This window comes from Tamandua tetradactyla, chromosome 20 (assembly GCF_023851605.1).
Source record: "Tamandua tetradactyla isolate mTamTet1 chromosome 20, mTamTet1.pri, whole genome shotgun sequence".
Taxonomy (NCBI): domain Eukaryota; kingdom Metazoa; phylum Chordata; class Mammalia; order Pilosa; family Myrmecophagidae; genus Tamandua; species Tamandua tetradactyla.
Window position 1 is genome coordinate 20,287,405 of NC_135346.1, and position 17,227 is coordinate 20,304,631.

The following is a 17,227-nucleotide window of genomic DNA, read 5'->3' on the forward strand; positions in this document are numbered from 1 at the left end:
GAGGATAAAACCTTTAAGCAACAAGTTTCTTTTTTATTTAATTGGTTCTCAAAACTATACAATTTAAGTCCGTATCATTTTCTTAGTATGCACTCACTGTCCACTGTTTCTTAGCAATAAATTTAAAATTGGGAAGTAAAGCATTCACAGTTGTACTCTCCTGTTAGATCTTTTATTTTTTTTCCTTTTTTCCCAATAACCCCTAGACCCCTCCTGTTAGATCTTTAACCCTGACTTAAATTTGAACTTTCAACAGAAAAAAAACAATGCAAATTTTTGGAGCACAATTTGATAAACTGTTTTTAAATGTAAAATTCTAGGTATTATCTGATTGTTCTGCATAGTATGCAAACGAAATGTTAAAGCTGAGATACCACAGCATTAAAGAGCACCACAAAAGGGCAAATTTACAAGTTTCAAAGCAAGAATGGCACACACACACACAAAGACACACATACCCAAAATCCTCAGAGCAGTAACAACCACTTCATTTATTAGAACCAATAACTATTTCAGCTGTCCTATTTCTTATGCAAAGGCTGTCCAGAAGGTGGTCTTGATGTTGCTTTTCCCAAGAATCTAAACTAACGGTCAGAATAGTATGGGCTACGATGGAGAATACTGGGTTCTATAGTTTCAGCCTTTGAATGTGACTTTTTTGGAACTCAGATTCCTTTTCTGGAAAAGTATAAACTAGATTAATTCTAGGATCCTTTTCAACCCCATCGCCACCTCACCCTTCAAAAAACATATGATTTGGGGTGGTTAGCGGGGTTAGAACCCCGATGACTCTCAAATGGCAAAAATGTTTCTGAGTAACATCACACTTATAAACAGTTGTTTGAACAAAGGCAGAAACACAATTCCTTGTGATACTGATTTCATTTGGAAAGCTTTACTGGATTTGTTGTTTTTTTGTTTTGTTTTGTTTTTTGTTTTTGCCAACTTCTTCAATAAAGGGTAAAAGCCCTGAGACTGAAATTGCTATGAGAATATTTGATTTTCTGAATTGCAGATACTGAGAATAAATCGATCCCATACTTTGTGGGCCTAAATACAGAGGATGAACTTGGGAGTTTTTCAAAGCAAGACAGGAGGCGTTACTGCTGATGCCTCAGCTAAGGCAAACCGTCCGAAGGGGCTCCAATTTGAAACGCTCACCTCGGATGTTACCATGCAACTGAGTTTCTGAAAGCTCCTAGCGCAACAAAACTGCTCTAAAGCTCAGAACGAGCGGACGGGGCAGAAGACGGCCCACAGATTTAACAAGGCCCAACCCAATCGGCTTCTATCCAGAAGAGCTCGCCCCCGACCCAGCCTAAGGAGTCCCGGTCCCGCCTTAGGACTCTGGGAAACCAGTCCCCAGTCCCCTGGAGCCTTTTTCCTTCCGCAGAACAAGCGCCTTACTTGATATTCGTGTCCACAGTACCTTAGCTTCCAAAGAGACGCCCCTACCCGCTCAAGACTCTCATTTACCTTTTTCAACTCCAGATCCACGGGGGCCGCCATCTTGGTTCACTACCTGCGCCTGCGCGGTGAGAGACGGCTATAAAAGGGGCGGGCGAAGAGCGCGCCCCAGCATAAGGAGCGGGCGCCTTCCTTCTGCGCCTGCGCAGTAGTTGAATTAGCCGGCCTTCCCTTTTGTAATGGACTGGCTCGGGTCTTAACTTTAAACTTTCCGGAAGGAATCTGTCTTCCGCACTTGTCTCTGGAGGCTTGGTTTGCGTCCCCACCTCCTTTAGGTAGAGCCCAAAGCACAGATTTCATGTGTGGCTTTAAATAAATTCACAAATGGCTTAGTTTGTACTCATAAATTAAGATGCATATAGATCAGGCCAAACCCTGTCCAGTCGTTTTGTCCTTCACCTAGTACCTGTGCAGGCTGGGATGAGTGCCTCCGCATGCCAGAATGAAGACCAGGAGAAGACTTAAAGTGTTCTACCAGGGAACTTATACCTTCTGAGCAAGCCTCAGAGACCTTCTAGACACAGTGACTCTCAGGAGAGGCCTAGTACATTTGTTTAAAAAAAAGAAAATACATATTCTCTGGGTCCCATTCCAAACTTACTTCGAATCTTTGAAAACGGGGCCTGAAAGTTTGCACTTTTGCAGGTTCCTCTGATGGCCTACCATATGCCAGATGTCTGCAGACTATACTTTAAGAATCTCTGCTCTAAAAGGACCTGGCATTTGAATCTGAAGAGTTTAAGTATAGGACTTAAAAAAATGGATGTTTTACTTATCCCCAAAGTTGTGAGGAAGAGGAAAGAGCAGTGAATTTGGGACCAACCAGATCTGGGTCTACCTTAAGCTTAGTTCTCTCTGGTTCCATTGACTAGCAATGTGGCTTTGAGGAATTCACTTTTCCTTGTTAAGCTTCAGTCTCCTCATATCTATCTTGGGGATAGCAATATTGCCCTAACAGGGTTGTTGTCAGGGATAAATTGGATCAGGATGTAAATCTGCAAGGACAACACCATGCACAGAGTAGGTACTCAATAAATAATTGATGTAGGTAACATTGTCCTTCAAGGTCTACCAAGTGGGCCACTTCCTCCATTATGTCTTTTTTTGGTCTCTTACATCATCCATCACACAGACCAAAGATAATCTCCCTTCTGAACACCCGGCAAGGGTCTATCTCTTCCTCTCTGCCAAACACATAACACTTTCTGCCTTATTTTGAAACATGTTTCTTATTAGATGGTAAGTTCATTGAAATAAAGAACCATAGAATAATTGTTCTCACACCACTTACCTTTAGAACACCTATCATAGAGCCTCACAGGGAAAGAAGACAAATTAAATTGTAGATGTGAATGAATTATTCATAAGAAGAAAATGTCATCACTCCCTAATTTGAGAAAAAAAAGCCCTAATCCGTGACTTCAGATTCTCTGGGACCTTCTTTGAACTTCATTATAATTAATATTTAGGGACTGAACAGTGAAAGTCAAAGGAGGTCTGGAGACGCTCCTTTATACTACCTTGTGAGATTTTTAAACACTCCTCATAGGGATGTATGTAATGTAAAAGTTAAGGGTATGGGTGTGCCAGTTTGAAACTGTTGTGTACCCCAGAAGGCCATGTCCTCTAATCCTCATTCAATATTGCTGGGTGGGATCTTTTTTATTGTTCCCATGGAGATGTCACCCACCCAGTTGTGGGTGAGACCTTTTGATTAGGTGGTTTCCATGGAGTGTCTCCACCCATTCAAGATGGGGTTGCTTATCGGAGCCCTTTAAGAAGGAACCATTTTGGAAAAAGCTTTAGAGCCCACACAGCCAGAGACCTTTGGAGATGTAGAAGGAAAATGCCCCCCAGGGAAGCCTTATGAAATGAAAAGAGAAAGCTAGCAGACATCACCAAGTGCCTTCCTAGTTGAGAGAGAAACCCCAAACTTCATCAGCCCTTTCTTTGGAGTTAAGGTATCTTTCTCTGGATGCCTTAGTTTCTTTGACCTTAGAAGTGTCAACTTGTGACTTAAAAATTCCTTTTTCATGAGCCTTTTCATTTCTGATCTATTGCATTCTGGCAGCTTTTAAAAACTAAAAAATTGGGCTAACTTTTCAGGCAACCTGAGTTCAAGTTCTGACTCTGCTACTTAAGAGCAATGTCACCTTAGGAAAGAGTCTTCCCTCAATTTTGTATTCATTGTTTCTTTTTGCATCCCACTCTTTCCTCCTGAGTTTAGTTTCCTTCCTGATGAAGTGAATCCTTTAGTAGGAGTCTTTGAGGAATGAATTCTCTTAGTCTTTGTATGTGTTAATTTCACCAGCAGTTTTTTTGTGTGTGTGTTTTTGTTTTTGCATAGACAGGCACCAGGAATCGAACTCAGGTCTCTGGCATGGCAGGCGAGAATTCTGCCACCAAACCACCTTCGCACCAGCCTTCACCAATAGTTTTGAATGACATATTACCTATATATAAAATCGTAGGTTGACAATTATTACTGAAGACATTTTTGTATAGTCTTCTGGCTTTTGTCTACTAATAAAAAGTCCTCTGTCAGGATACTTTTTGTGGCTTTGACAGAAATCTATCTTCTCTGGTGTCTTTTAAGACATTCACTTTGTCTTTGGATTCTCCCCTTTCACTCTGATGTGTGTGTGGATGTAGATTTTCTTTCTTTATATTTCTGATGAAGTAAACATGGTGTATTTCTTTAATCTGAGCATTCATGTCAATTCTGGAAAGTGTTCAACCAGGATTTCATTGAATGGCACTTCTCTCTCTACCATCCTCTTTTATCTCACCTTCTAGCACTTCCATTAGAAGTATGTTGAAGCATCCATGTCTCTCAATCTCTATTTCACACTTACTATCTATCTCTCTGTGCTAAATCCTGGGTGATTTATTCAACTCTTTCCCCCAGTTTACTAATTATCTCTTCAGTTATGTCTAGTTTACTTATTAGACCATCCATTGAGTTTACTTTAGTGACGATAATTTTTAACCCTTAAAATTCTTTTTGGGACTTTCAGGAAGATGGCAGAATAGGATAGCCCATGTTCACCCCTCCTGCAAGGAACAACAAGAGAAGTGACAGAAAAGCAACCAAGACAGTGATTCCAGGGTGCAAATGACCTGAGAGGGTCTTCTGCACTACATAGGGAGGCCTGGTTGAAAAAGCTGAGGAATTGAGACACAGAGCACCAAAGACCATTCAGCTACTGCAAACAGCCTAAAGTGCCCCCTTTCCAAATGGAGATCTGGAACCCTTGGAAGTGCATGGACAGGGAGGCAAGGATTAGGAAGTAAGCCAAGCTGCATTCCTTGAATGCTCCATACACATCCTCCTGCCCCACACATGCATGCATCTGCAGCACGGCCCCTACACATGCTCCATGCATGCACACACCCATGTCCCACTGGTCCCAGCACCCATGCACCAACACCCAGCCCCCTTGACCACTGCACCCTACCCTCCCGACATGAGCACGCACCTTGCCCCAACCACATCCCCACAACGCAGGCACTCACATGTGCATAGTATCACACACCCCCATCCTGTGCACTCATGCACTCCTGCCCCAAACCCATCTACTTTCCAGAAATCTACAACCTCCATTTGAGTTCCTAGACCAAATAAGTCCTGTTACGCAGAGAGTCCAGCCTCTCTAGAACATCAACTAATTCCGTCCCCCTATCCCATATTATCAATAACCCCTTTTAACATAAAAATGTTATAATGGGCATAGCCCAAATACCTCTAAAAATTGGGAGAAAGATCAAAAGAGATGGTTAAGTTATACAGAGAAGGTAGCGTTTAACAAAGGAGTGTGATTGTGAATCATTATATTGATATTTCTTTTAGTCTCCAGTATCTTAGAGCAGCCAGAAGTAAAAACCTCAAATTGTGGAACTGTAACCCATAGCAAACTCTGAAATCTATTCTACAGCTAATTATTTTGATATGCTCTGAAATTTATGGTCTTTTGTATATATGTTGATAAATGCACAACTATATGAGGGTATTGTAAATCATTGATTGTGCACACTATGCATGGTATGTGAATATATTATACATATTTAAAAATTTAAAAACACAAACTTGAGCCTTATGATAAGCTCTTCCCAAATCTCTCTTAACTATACAACCCCAGTTTATCCTTGATAGAGCAAACTAAATAAACCAACTTTGTTAGACTTGAAAAAAAATGAAGGGGAGATTAAAATTTTCACAGCCAAACAAATGCTGAGAGAATTTGTGTACAAGAGACTAGCCCTTCTAATACTAATACTAAAGGGAGTTCTGTCGGCTGAAAAAAAAAAAGGAGAAAGATGTCTGGAGAAGGGCACAGAAATGAAGAGTAGCAATAAGGGTAAGTTAAACGATAAAAAGATAAAGAGGGAAAAGAATGTATAGATCTGACAAGTAAAATCCAAAGGATAAGATGGTAGATACAAAAAAATGCCTTCACAGTAATAACTTTGAATGTAACAGACTAAACTCACCAATTAAAAGATACAAATTGGCAGAATGGATTAAAAAATATAATCCAGCTATATGCTGTTTAGGAAAGACTCATCTTAGACCCAAGGATAGAAGTAGATTGAAAATGAAAGGGTGGAAAAAAACGTTCCATGCAAGCTATAATCAAAAGAAAGCAGGAGTAGCTATTCTAAAATCAGACAAAATAAACTTTAAATACAAAGAAATCATAAGAGACAAAGAAAGACACAATAATAAAATAATAATAATAAAAAGACACAATAATAAAAAGGACAATTCACCAAGAAGAAATAACAATCATAAACGTTTATGCTCCATCAAGGAGCTCCCCCAGTACATGAGGCAAACACTGGCAAAACTGAAGGGAACGATAGATGTTTCAACAATAATAGTGGGAGACTTTAATACACCACACTCCTCTATAGATAGAACAACCAGGCAGAGGATCAACAAGGGAATAGCGAACTTAAACAGTGTGATAAGTGAATTAGACCTAACAGACATATATAGATCATTACACCCCAAAACACCAGAATATGCATTCTTCTTTAGTGTTCATGGTACCTTCTCCAAGATAGATCATATGCTGGGACTCAAAAGAGGTCTTTATAAATTTTAAAACAGTAAAATTATTCAAAGCACTTTCTCTGATCACAATAGAATGAAGCTGGAAATCAATAACTTCAAAAGAATAAGAACTTTCATGAATATGTGAAGATTAAATAATACACTCTTAAGCAACCAGTGGGGCAAAGAAGAAATTGCTAGAGAAATCGGTAACTATCTGGAGATGAATGAAAATGAGAAGACAACATAGCAGAACTTATGGGATGTGACAAAGGCAGTACTAAGAGGGAAATTTATTGCCCTAAATGTTTATATTAAAAAGGAAGAGGGTGGGCGATGGTGGCACAGTGGCAGAGTTCTCACCTGCCATGCTGGAGACCCAGGTTCGATTCCTGGTGCCTGTCCATGCAAAAAAAAAAGGAAGAAAGTGCAAAAAATTGAGGACTTAACTTAGAGAAAGAAGAGCATACTGGCCCCAATGCAAATAGAAGAGAAATTAAAATTGAACTAATTGAAACAAAATTGAACTGAACAAATTGGAAGGCAAAAGAACAATTGAAAAAAATCAATAAAACCAAAAGTAGGTTCTTTGAGAAAATCATTAAAATTGATAGACCCCTAGCTAGACTGACAAAGAAAAAAGCAAGAGGATGCAAATAAACAGAATCAGAAGTGAGGGGCGGGGTGTTACTACCATGAATCCTAAAGAACTTTTAAAGATGATTAGAGGAGGGCAGTGCAACAGTGGCTCAGTGGCAGAATTCTGGTCTGCCATGCTGGAAACCTGGGTTCAATTCCCAGTGCCTGCCCATACAAAATAGACAAATAAATAAATAAAATAAAAATCACTAGAGCATACTATGAACAACTATACCCCAACAAACTAGACAACTTAGATGAAATGGAAAAATTCCTAGAAACACACGAACAAGCTACAATGACTCAAGAAGAAATAGATCTCAACAAACCAGTCACAGGAGATTCGATCAGCTATCAAAAATTTGGGCCAGGTAGCTTCACAGGAGAATTTTATCAAATATTCCAAAAAGAAGTAACACCAATCCTGCTCAAGCTCGTCCAAAAAAAATCTAGGAAAAAAGAACACTATCCAACTCATTTTATGAAGGTAACACCACTCTAATTACATAGTGTTACATGTAAAGATGCTATAAGAAAGGAAAACTACCGGCCGATCTCCCTAATGAACACAGAAGCAAAAATTTTCAACAAAATACTAGCAAATCAAATACAACAGCCCACTAAAAAAGTGTACACCACGACCAAGTGAGTTTTATACCAGGAATGCAAGGATTGCTCAACACAAGAAAATCAAAGTAAAACAGCACATTAACAAATCAAAAGGGAAAAATCACATAATCATCTCAATTGTTGCTTAAAAAGCATTTCACAAAATTCAACATCCATTTCTCATAAAAACATTTCAAAAATTAGGAATCAAAGGTAACTTCCTTAATATTATAAAAGGCATATATGAAAAATCCGTAGTCAGCATCGTACTCAATGGTGAAAGACTGAATGCCTTCCCAATAAGATTGGGAACAAGACAAGGAAATAAAATCTGAAATGTGTCACCACTTTTATTCAACATTGTAGTAGAAGTTCTAGCTGGGGCAATCAGGGAGGAAAAAGGAATAAAAGGCGGCATCGAAATGGAAAGGAAGAAGTGAAACTTCCATTATTTGCAGATCACATGATACTATACTTGGAAAATTCTGAGAAATCTACCTCAAAGATACTTGAGCTAATAAACAAATTCAGCAAAGAGGCGAGATACAAGATTAATGTGCAAAAATCAGTAATGTTTCTATATACAAACAATGACCTATCTGAGGAGTAATTGTCTCCATTCAGAATAGCAACCAAAAGAATCAAGAATCTAGGCATAAGCTTAACTAAGATGTAAAGGACTTGTACACAGAAAACTATATATAACAGTGCTAAAAAAAAATCAAAGAAGATCCAAATAGGTGAAAAACATTTCCCTGGCTCATGGATAGGAAGTTTAAATGTAGTCAAGATGTCAGTTCCAACCAAATTGATCTACAGATTCAATACAATACCAATCAAAATCCCAACAACCTACTCTGAAGAATTGGAAAAGTTAGTTATCAAATTCATTTGGAAGGGAAAGGGATGCGAATAGCTAAAATATCCTAAAAAAAAACAGACCAAATTGGGAGGATTAACACTTCTTGATTTTGAAGTTTATTTTAAAGCTACAGTAGTCAAAACAGCATGGTACTGGCACAGAGATAGATGTATGGATCAATGAAATTTAATCAAGAGCACAGAAATAGACCACCAATCTATGGTCAACTAATCTTCAGTAAAACCCCCAAATCCACTGATCTGCGATAAAATAGTATCTTCGATAAACAGGCATAGGAATATTGGATATCAATAGCCAAAATAAAGAGAACCCCTACCTTACACCCTATAAAAAAATAACTCAAGGTGGATCAAAGACCTAAATATAAGAACCAGTACCATAAGACTCCTAGAAGAAAATATAGGGAAACATCTTCAAATCCTCATAATAGGAGATAGCTTCCTAGACTTTATATCCAAAGCACAAGCAATAAAAAAAATGGAAAGAGATAAATGGAAACTCCTTAAAATCAAATGCTTTTGTGCCTTAAAAGACTGTCAAAAAAGTGAAGAGGCAGCCAACTCAATGGGAGAAAATATTTGGAAATCATGTATTGGATAAAGGTTTACTATCCTGTATACACAAGGAAATCATACAACTCAACAATAAAAGAACAACTCTATTATAAAATGGGCCAAAGATATGAATAGGCATTTTTCTGAAGAGCAAATACAGATGACTAAAAGCACATGAAGAGATGCTCATTTTCATTGGCTATAACGGAAATACAGATCAAGACTACAATGAGATACCACCTCACAACAATAAGAATGGCTGCTATTAAACAAGCAGGAAACTACAAATGTTAGAAAGGATGTGAAGAAATTGGGGCACTTATGCACTGCTCGTGGGAATGCATAATGGTACAGTTGCTTTGGAAAACAGTCTGATGGTTCCTCAGAAAACTAAAAACCAATTTGGCATATGATCAATACCACTATTTGGTAAATATCCAGAAAAGCTGAAAGCAGTGACACGAACATATATTTGCACACCAGTGTTCATACCAGCATATTCACAATTGCCAAAAGATGGAAACAATCCAAGTGTCCATCAACAGACAAATGGAATAACAAAATGTGGCATATAGATAAGATGGAATATTATGCAGCAGTAAGACAAAATAAGGTCCTGAAGCACATGACAACATGGATGAACCTTGAGGGCATAATGCTGAGTGAAATAATCCAGACACAAAAGGATAGACATTGTGTTATTTTGCTTTTATGATCATGGTAAAGGTAAACTCAGAGACCTGAAATACGGAATATAGAGGACCTAGAGCTACACTGAAGCTAGAGATGGGTGAATGGTTAGCTAATGTAATTGAACTTAAATGTAAGGGAAAGGATAGAAGTGAACACAGTTCATTAATGGTGTATAAGTAATATTGCCATATTAAAGGTGAGCATGATTGGAAGAGGGTTGTGTAGAGCCAAGTATCCCACCAATTAACACTACAAATATAAGTAAGTTCTTGCATGAACTTCTTCAAAGCTATGAATCTTGTACAAAGAGTGTATAATACTGGAGTATGGGAGGGAGACTGCTATTGCATGCTATTGGCTATGTTTAACAGGAAGACATCAACACTACCACAGCCATATCAGGGGTAAATAGTGGAGGGGAGGGATAATAGTTAAGGGGAGGTTTGGAATTTCTATTTGGTGAGGGTATATTTATCTGTTATTTTTCTCTTGGGAGCATTGAAATTGTCTAAAATTGAGAATATTGATGAACTGTTGCCTGTGGACATCATATGTGATGCCCAATGGATGAAGGTGGCTGAATGATACACTGAGAAGCAGAATGGTGAACGGTAGCATATACATGTGATTCAATATTATGCTGCTACAGAAAGGAATGAAGTTGTATGCAATGCTGTGAATGAGCTTGTGGGACATTTCGTGATGGAAAATAAGCCAAAAACAAAAGAGCGAATATTGTATGGACTCCTTTAGAAAATATTTATAAGAAAATTGGGGCCTAGATTGTAAGCTCTTATAGCAGTCCATTTAGTTCAGAGCAGTAATAGTTATTTCTAGATTTTGAGAAGCTGTGCTAAAGAGATTGTAGAAATTTTGGCACTTGGGTGAACCCTAAGACTCAGAGTAGTAGTTTTGCAGCTCTGAGGGTCAGCATTCTCACATACAACAATTGTTAAAGAAATTAAAAAAGGAATCAGGCTTCAATTAAAGACAATAACTAACTTGATCAGGTTGGGATTAAGATAATTCAGAATTCAGGGGTAAGGAAGACATTGTGTGTATTTTAGAACTTCATCTCCTGTATGAGACCAAAGGAAGAAAAGTTTATTTTGTCCAGAGCCTAAATTTTCTGTAGCACATAATCTAACTCAACCTACCTGGACAGATCATTTAAATAACTGAAACACATGGAGCCCAGAATGGGAATGAGGGCTTGTAATTCAGTATATCTTAATGTAATACCTGGATACATCACAGAGTATGTTAAGCAAATAATTTTAAAGTATTCACAGAGTCCCATGAAGCACCAGAGAAAAATATGATACTATTAAACTTTATCACCGAGGAGACCCCTGATACTGTCTCAAACATTAGGGACTCCCAAGTCAATAGGCCAAGACCTTCATCCCGAGGCTTGCTCTTATGAATCTTGCTTCGATAGCAGAGAAGCTTAGCCTACTTATAGGTATGCCTAAGAGTTAGTTCCAGAGGACCTCTTTTGTTGCTCAGATGTGGCCGCACTCTCTCTAATCCCAACTCTGCAAGTGAAATCATTACCCACCTCCCTATGTGGGACATGACATCCAGGAGTGAAAGTCTCCCTGGCAACATGGGAGATGACTTCCAGGGATGAACCTGGTCCTGAACAGGATGGACAATGCCTTCCTGACCAAAAGGGAGAAGAGATTTGTAACAAATAATGTATCAGTAGCTAAGAGAGTTCAAGTACATAGAAGAGGCAACTCTGAAGGCTACTCTTATGCAAGCTTTAGCTGGACATGGCTATTTATCATGGTTTACCAGCCCTAAACCAGAATCAGTCCTGCCAACCCAAAGAAGTCCTAGGGCTTTATCTGAGATTTTACAAATATCAGATGTTTTTCAGTCTTTATACTAAATGAACTCTCAGCAGCATTTAATGGTGATGGCCATTTCTTCCTTCTTGAAGTACATACCTAGGGTAACTTTCCAGAGACCTACAACCTCCAGATGGGTTCCTAGGCCAGATAAGTCCTGAAACCCAGAAGGGTCAGCCTCTCCAGAATATCAAGTAGTTCCATCCCCCATCCCATATTATTGGAGCCCCTTCCAACGTGAAAAAGATAAAATGGGCCTAGCCCAAATACCCCTAAAGACTGGGAGAAAGATCAAAGGAAAAGGCAGGGTTTTAACAGAGAAAATAGGATTTAACAAATGAGTATGATTGTTAAGTCATTATACTGATATTTCTTTTAGTCTCCAGTATCTTGGAGCAGCTAGAAGGAAAAACCTAAAACTGTAGAACCGTAATCCATACCAAACTCTGAAATCTGTTCTATAACTAATCATTGTGGTATGCTTTGAAATTTATTCTTCTTTTGTATTTATGTTATTTTTCACAATAAAAAATAATAATAAAATTCTTTTGGGCCCTCAGAAAGTTAAACCTAAAATTCCCATATGGCCTGGCAATCCCATTTCAAGGAGTATACCCAAGACAATTAAAACAGGGATTGAATAGCTATTTGTACACCAACGTTCATAGCAGCATTATTCACAATAGCCAAAAGGTGGGAGCAACTAAAGTGCCCATCAACAGATGAATAGACAAATAAAATGTAGTATATATAGTTGGACATGCTGGAATATTATTTAGCTTTGAAATGTAATTAGTTCTGATACATGCTGCAACATGGATGAAACTTAAAGATATGATATTGAGTGAAATAAATCAAACACAAAAGGATAAATATTACATGATTCCGCTTATATGAAATACTGAGAATATGCAAATTTTTAGAGACAGAAAGTAGATTGAATGTTACTGACTAGAGGTGGGGAGGTGGACAGGGGAGTTATTGCTTAATAGTACAGAATTTCTGTAGGGTGATGACAATGTTTCAGCAGTGGATGATGAGAATGGCAGCTAAGCATTGTGAATGCAATTAACAACCATTGAATTGTACCTTTGAAAATGGGTAAAATGGGAAATATCTAGTTGTATAGATGCTACCACATCCAACACCTCAGTAGTAGGATGTACTCCTCATGAGGTTCAGTCAGTCCACAGTCAAAGAACCTAAAAAGTGATCTCTTATTATCCCTCAGGGTTGTATAATGAGGCTCAATACACTAACTCATTCATTCATTCAACAAACATGCATTAAGTATTCACTATCTGGTAGGCATTGTTCTAGGCCCTTTGGAGATAGCCATAACAAGAGACCTCATGGACACACATTCCAGTGGTTAAAGGTAGAAACAACAAACATGCAAACGAATAAGTAATTTCAGATATTAATAAGTATTATTAAAGAAGGAAACATTGATGTGGTTAAAGATTGACTGGGTGGAGGCCACTTAGGTCAGGGAAACCCTCTGGGAGGACATGATATTTGAGATAAGACGTATATAATCAGAATGAGTCAACCAGGCAAAGAGCTGGAGAAAGAGCATTCCGCACAGAGGGAACAGCAAGGAACAGACCGGATACTGTCTTGGCGTATTTGATAATGGGAACAGCCACAGTGTATTCGAAGAACAAAAAGGAAGAAGCCAGTGAAGCTGGATGGGGAGAGTGGTAGAAGATGACATCAGAGAGGCGGACAGGGGCTTTCAAGGGCTTACTAAACTTTGGCTTGGGTTAGAGTGTTGTTCTGAATTTGATTGAAAGCCACCGAATGGTGTCAAGCAGGAGATTGGTAGGATCTGAAAGTCATTTTAAAGTATCACAGGATGGATTGAAGAAAGAAAGAGTAGAATCAGGGAGACCATTAAAGAAACTGTTGCAATAGTCCCAGAGAGGGATGAGGGTAGTCTGGAGTAGTTTGATACCAGTGATAGAGAAAAGCAGATGGATTCTAAAGTAGATGTTACAGACCTTGATGAAGGAATGAATGCGGGGGAGTTAGAGGAGCAATGAAGAAGAAAAGTGAAAAGAGCCAGACACACAAAAAAGAGTGCATACTGTATGATTCCCTTTATATAAAATTCTAGAAAATGCAAACGAATGTATAGGAATGTAAAGCAGATCAGTCATTGTCTGGATATGGGAGAGGGATATTGGGGAGGGGTAGAGGAAGCGATTACAAAGGATTATGAGGTAATTTGGGGGTGATGGATGTATTCAATATCTTGATTTTGGAGTTTGTTTCTCTGGTGGGAACTTATCAAATTGTATGAAACTTTTCACATTGCAAACTTCAAATATATTTGGTTTATTGCACATCAATTAGACCTCAATAAAGCTGTTAAAAGAATGATGACTCCTAGGTTTTGGATCTGAGCAGGCTAGTTGAATGGTAATGTCATTTACTAGAAGGGAACATTATTTCTTATGAAAGACCTGTACACAATCTAAAGGCTGCCCTGCAGGAATAATAAGAATAAGCTTTCCTCCTATGAATAGACTTTATTAGTTAGAATATAGGTTCAGCTGCTGTAAGAGAGATCCAAAATAGCAGTGGCTTAAGTAAGATAGAAGTTTATTTCTCTGTGCCATAATCATGCAGGCATAAGCAGTTTAGATCAAGTACAAGAATTCCATGAAGCCAGAGCTCCTGGGTTCTTTCCAGTTTGTCTTTCTCTATATGAGCCAAGACAACTCATAACCACCCTATCCATAATCTAGCTACATGGAAGGGTGAAACAAAGAGGAGGCTCACTTCTTCCCTTTGAAGGTTCACCCCAGAATTTGTAGGTGTAGTTCTGTTCACATCACATTGGCTAGAACAGAGTCACATGGCAGGTCGTTCCTCACTGCAAGAGAGGCAGAGAAATTAAGTCATCATTCTGCAGTGATACGTCTGGTGAAAACCAGGAATTCTACTAGTATGAAAGGGAAAGGGAGAATAACATTTGGAGGAAATAAGCAGCTTCTAACATAACAGCTTTTCAGCTTACAAAACCATTTGCCACCTATCAATCGTGTGATGTTCACAACTTTGTGTAATTGATAGACCCTGAAGGGTTCATTCAGTTTGAGAAGCAGTTTAGTAGAATGGTTAAGAGTTTGGGATTTGGAGCCTGAGCTCATGTTTTCAAATCCTGTTTCTACCATTTATTAGCTGTGAGATCCCAAAAGAGCTGCTTAATCTTTCAAAGCTTCAGTCACTTCAACTGTAAAATGAGGATAATAATAAAACCCATTTCATAAGGTTGTTATGAGGATGAAATGAGATCATGTTCTAATTAAATGAAATAATTTAAAACTTTTAAATGAGGTAAAAGTTTCTAGTATATGGTTTTACCTAGTCAACATTAGCTACTAGTACATGTCTAATATTGGGAACCCACTGATAAATAAAAGAGCAGTTTCAAGTACAGTGGGAGCCACGGATAAATGAACAGGTAGTTACAAAACAATATGAAGAGTCTGCTGTATGGGAGGTGATCGCAGGAGTACAAGAGAGGGCCACGTAACCCAGGAATCTTGAAGTACATGATAAAGAATAGGGAAAGGTTATTACTGGAAGAAGCAAAGTCACCAAAGTGAGAAAAAACTTGGTGTATTCAGGAAATACAAATTGATAGTGACTGGAGCACAGGAACATGGTAACCACTAAGAGAGAAGGATGAGGGCCAATAGTGGGGGACCTTCCAAATCATGCTCAAGAGCTTGGATTCAAGAGCAGTATAGGGTTGTAAGTAGGGGTGTGACTGAATGGCCACATTAACACTCTGGAAGCTTACCCTAACTGCTCTGTATGGAATGAGTCTCAAAGGGTAAAAGTTGAGAAACCAAGTCAGACGCAGGGACAGCCATCCAGACACCAAGGAAACAGAACTAATGTGGTAAGGAGGAGAGCCCAGAGTTCATCTGATCTTGAAAACTCTTGTTCAGTCTTGCGATAGTTCTCTTTTAGCTCTGCCTTATCCCAGCTGTTTTTGCATTTTTATGGTTTTTTTTTTAAAACTAGAGAAACATCTTTGTTAATATTTCTATAGAAAGGTGATCAAATGTCTCAGTTTGCCCAAGTCTGTTCTGGTCTTGGCACCAAAAGTCCTATGACCCGGGAAACTTCTTGGTCCCAGGCAAACCAATATGGTTTGGTCACCCTAACCGTAGAGTGTTATGGGGAGGCAGTGTGAAGCAGTGGTTAAAAGCAAATTGGGAAGATCGACGCAAATTCTGGGACCATATTGCCTGGGTTCAAATCTTAGCCCCTTCATATATCAGATATGAGATGTTCAACTAGTTATCTTACCTCTCTGTACCTCGGTTTCCCTACACGAAAAATGGGGTTGATGCAGAGTAATATCTACCTCACCAAGTTATTGTGAGCATTAAGTAAATTTATATATGCTGACTTTTTAGAATGATGCCTGGAACACCAATGTATTTCATATTAGCATTTTGAAATTACGTGTGTTATGAACATATTGCAATCCGATTTATTTCACTTCTGTCTTTCACGTCTCTTTGCTGCGTCATCCTGTCTTGGAAGTCTCCAGACTCTTCACTCCCAAGCTCACAGTCACTCCACCCAAGGGCAGTAAGAAAACGTGGTTCTATGACACAGGAAACTGTCTGGCCTGTGGGAAGCCTCTGAGAATATCAAATTAAATTAAACTGATTGAAGTCTTTTAAAACCCTCTCCCAAGTGGGCCACCTCCTGATATCCAGAAGAAGGGACGGTCTGAACTTGTTTGCTTTCAGTATAAACGGTCTACCTAGGAGTAGGACGGGACTGGATGGAGTATCTGTAAGCCTTGTATGGTAACTCTGCAAAGGCTTAGGGACAGGAACTGGGAGGGATCTTTCCCAAGTGTCACATTTGCCAAGAAACTGTGAGGTAGCCCTTCAAGCTGACAAAGTAAGATTTGGAGCTGGGACCTTTCAAGGAGAGTAAGGGGCCTTAGCTGTAGCTACCAAAAGAAACAGTCATAGGAAACTCTGCAAGGAGAGGAAATGAGTTGTCCTAAGCAGGAACTGGTGGTGGCTTTTCCCAGGCACCATGCCACTTCTGATTCAATCTGTTTACGAAATGTCCAAAGAAAGTAAGTATTTTCAATCAATCCCGATGACTTAAGCCTGCATAACAGATGAAGCTGGGTAACAGATTGTAATAGAGGCTGGGTTATTTATACCATTGCTCACCAGAGAAAGTGAAGGTGTGGGACCTGTCAAAGGTGAAAGTTAAGAGCAGGAGACTTTGCCCTAGAATAGAAAAGGAATAAAATCAGAGAAACGAAAAGCTAAGTGGAGATTCTCCTTAGCTCACCCTAAGCAGAAAAAGTTCATGGTCTGTTAGCATAGGAAGAGAAATACAATGGGATTGGGTTGAAATCTGGACAAAACTCTGCATGCACTTTATAAGTAGGCACTAAAAAGTACAAGCACAGAGA

General features: G+C 38.9%; 1 protein-coding gene across 2 annotated transcripts in view; it reads right to left on the reverse strand.

Annotated features, from left to right (window-relative positions):
* Positions 1-1,578, reverse strand: part of PFDN1 (prefoldin subunit 1) — a 109,662-nt gene extending 108,084 nt beyond the window's left edge. Inside the window, exon 1 of one of the 2 annotated variants that reach the window (XM_077137181.1) lies at positions 1,477-1,578. In XM_077137181.1, coding sequence (XP_076993296.1) covers positions 1,477-1,509 — 33 coding nt within the window. In that variant the 5' untranslated portion in view covers positions 1,510-1,578. Of the gene's footprint in view, positions 1-1,407 lie in introns of both variants that reach the window. The other variant, XM_077137179.1, reaches the window with a different exon arrangement.
* Between the last annotated feature and the right edge of the window lie 15,649 nt (positions 1,579-17,227).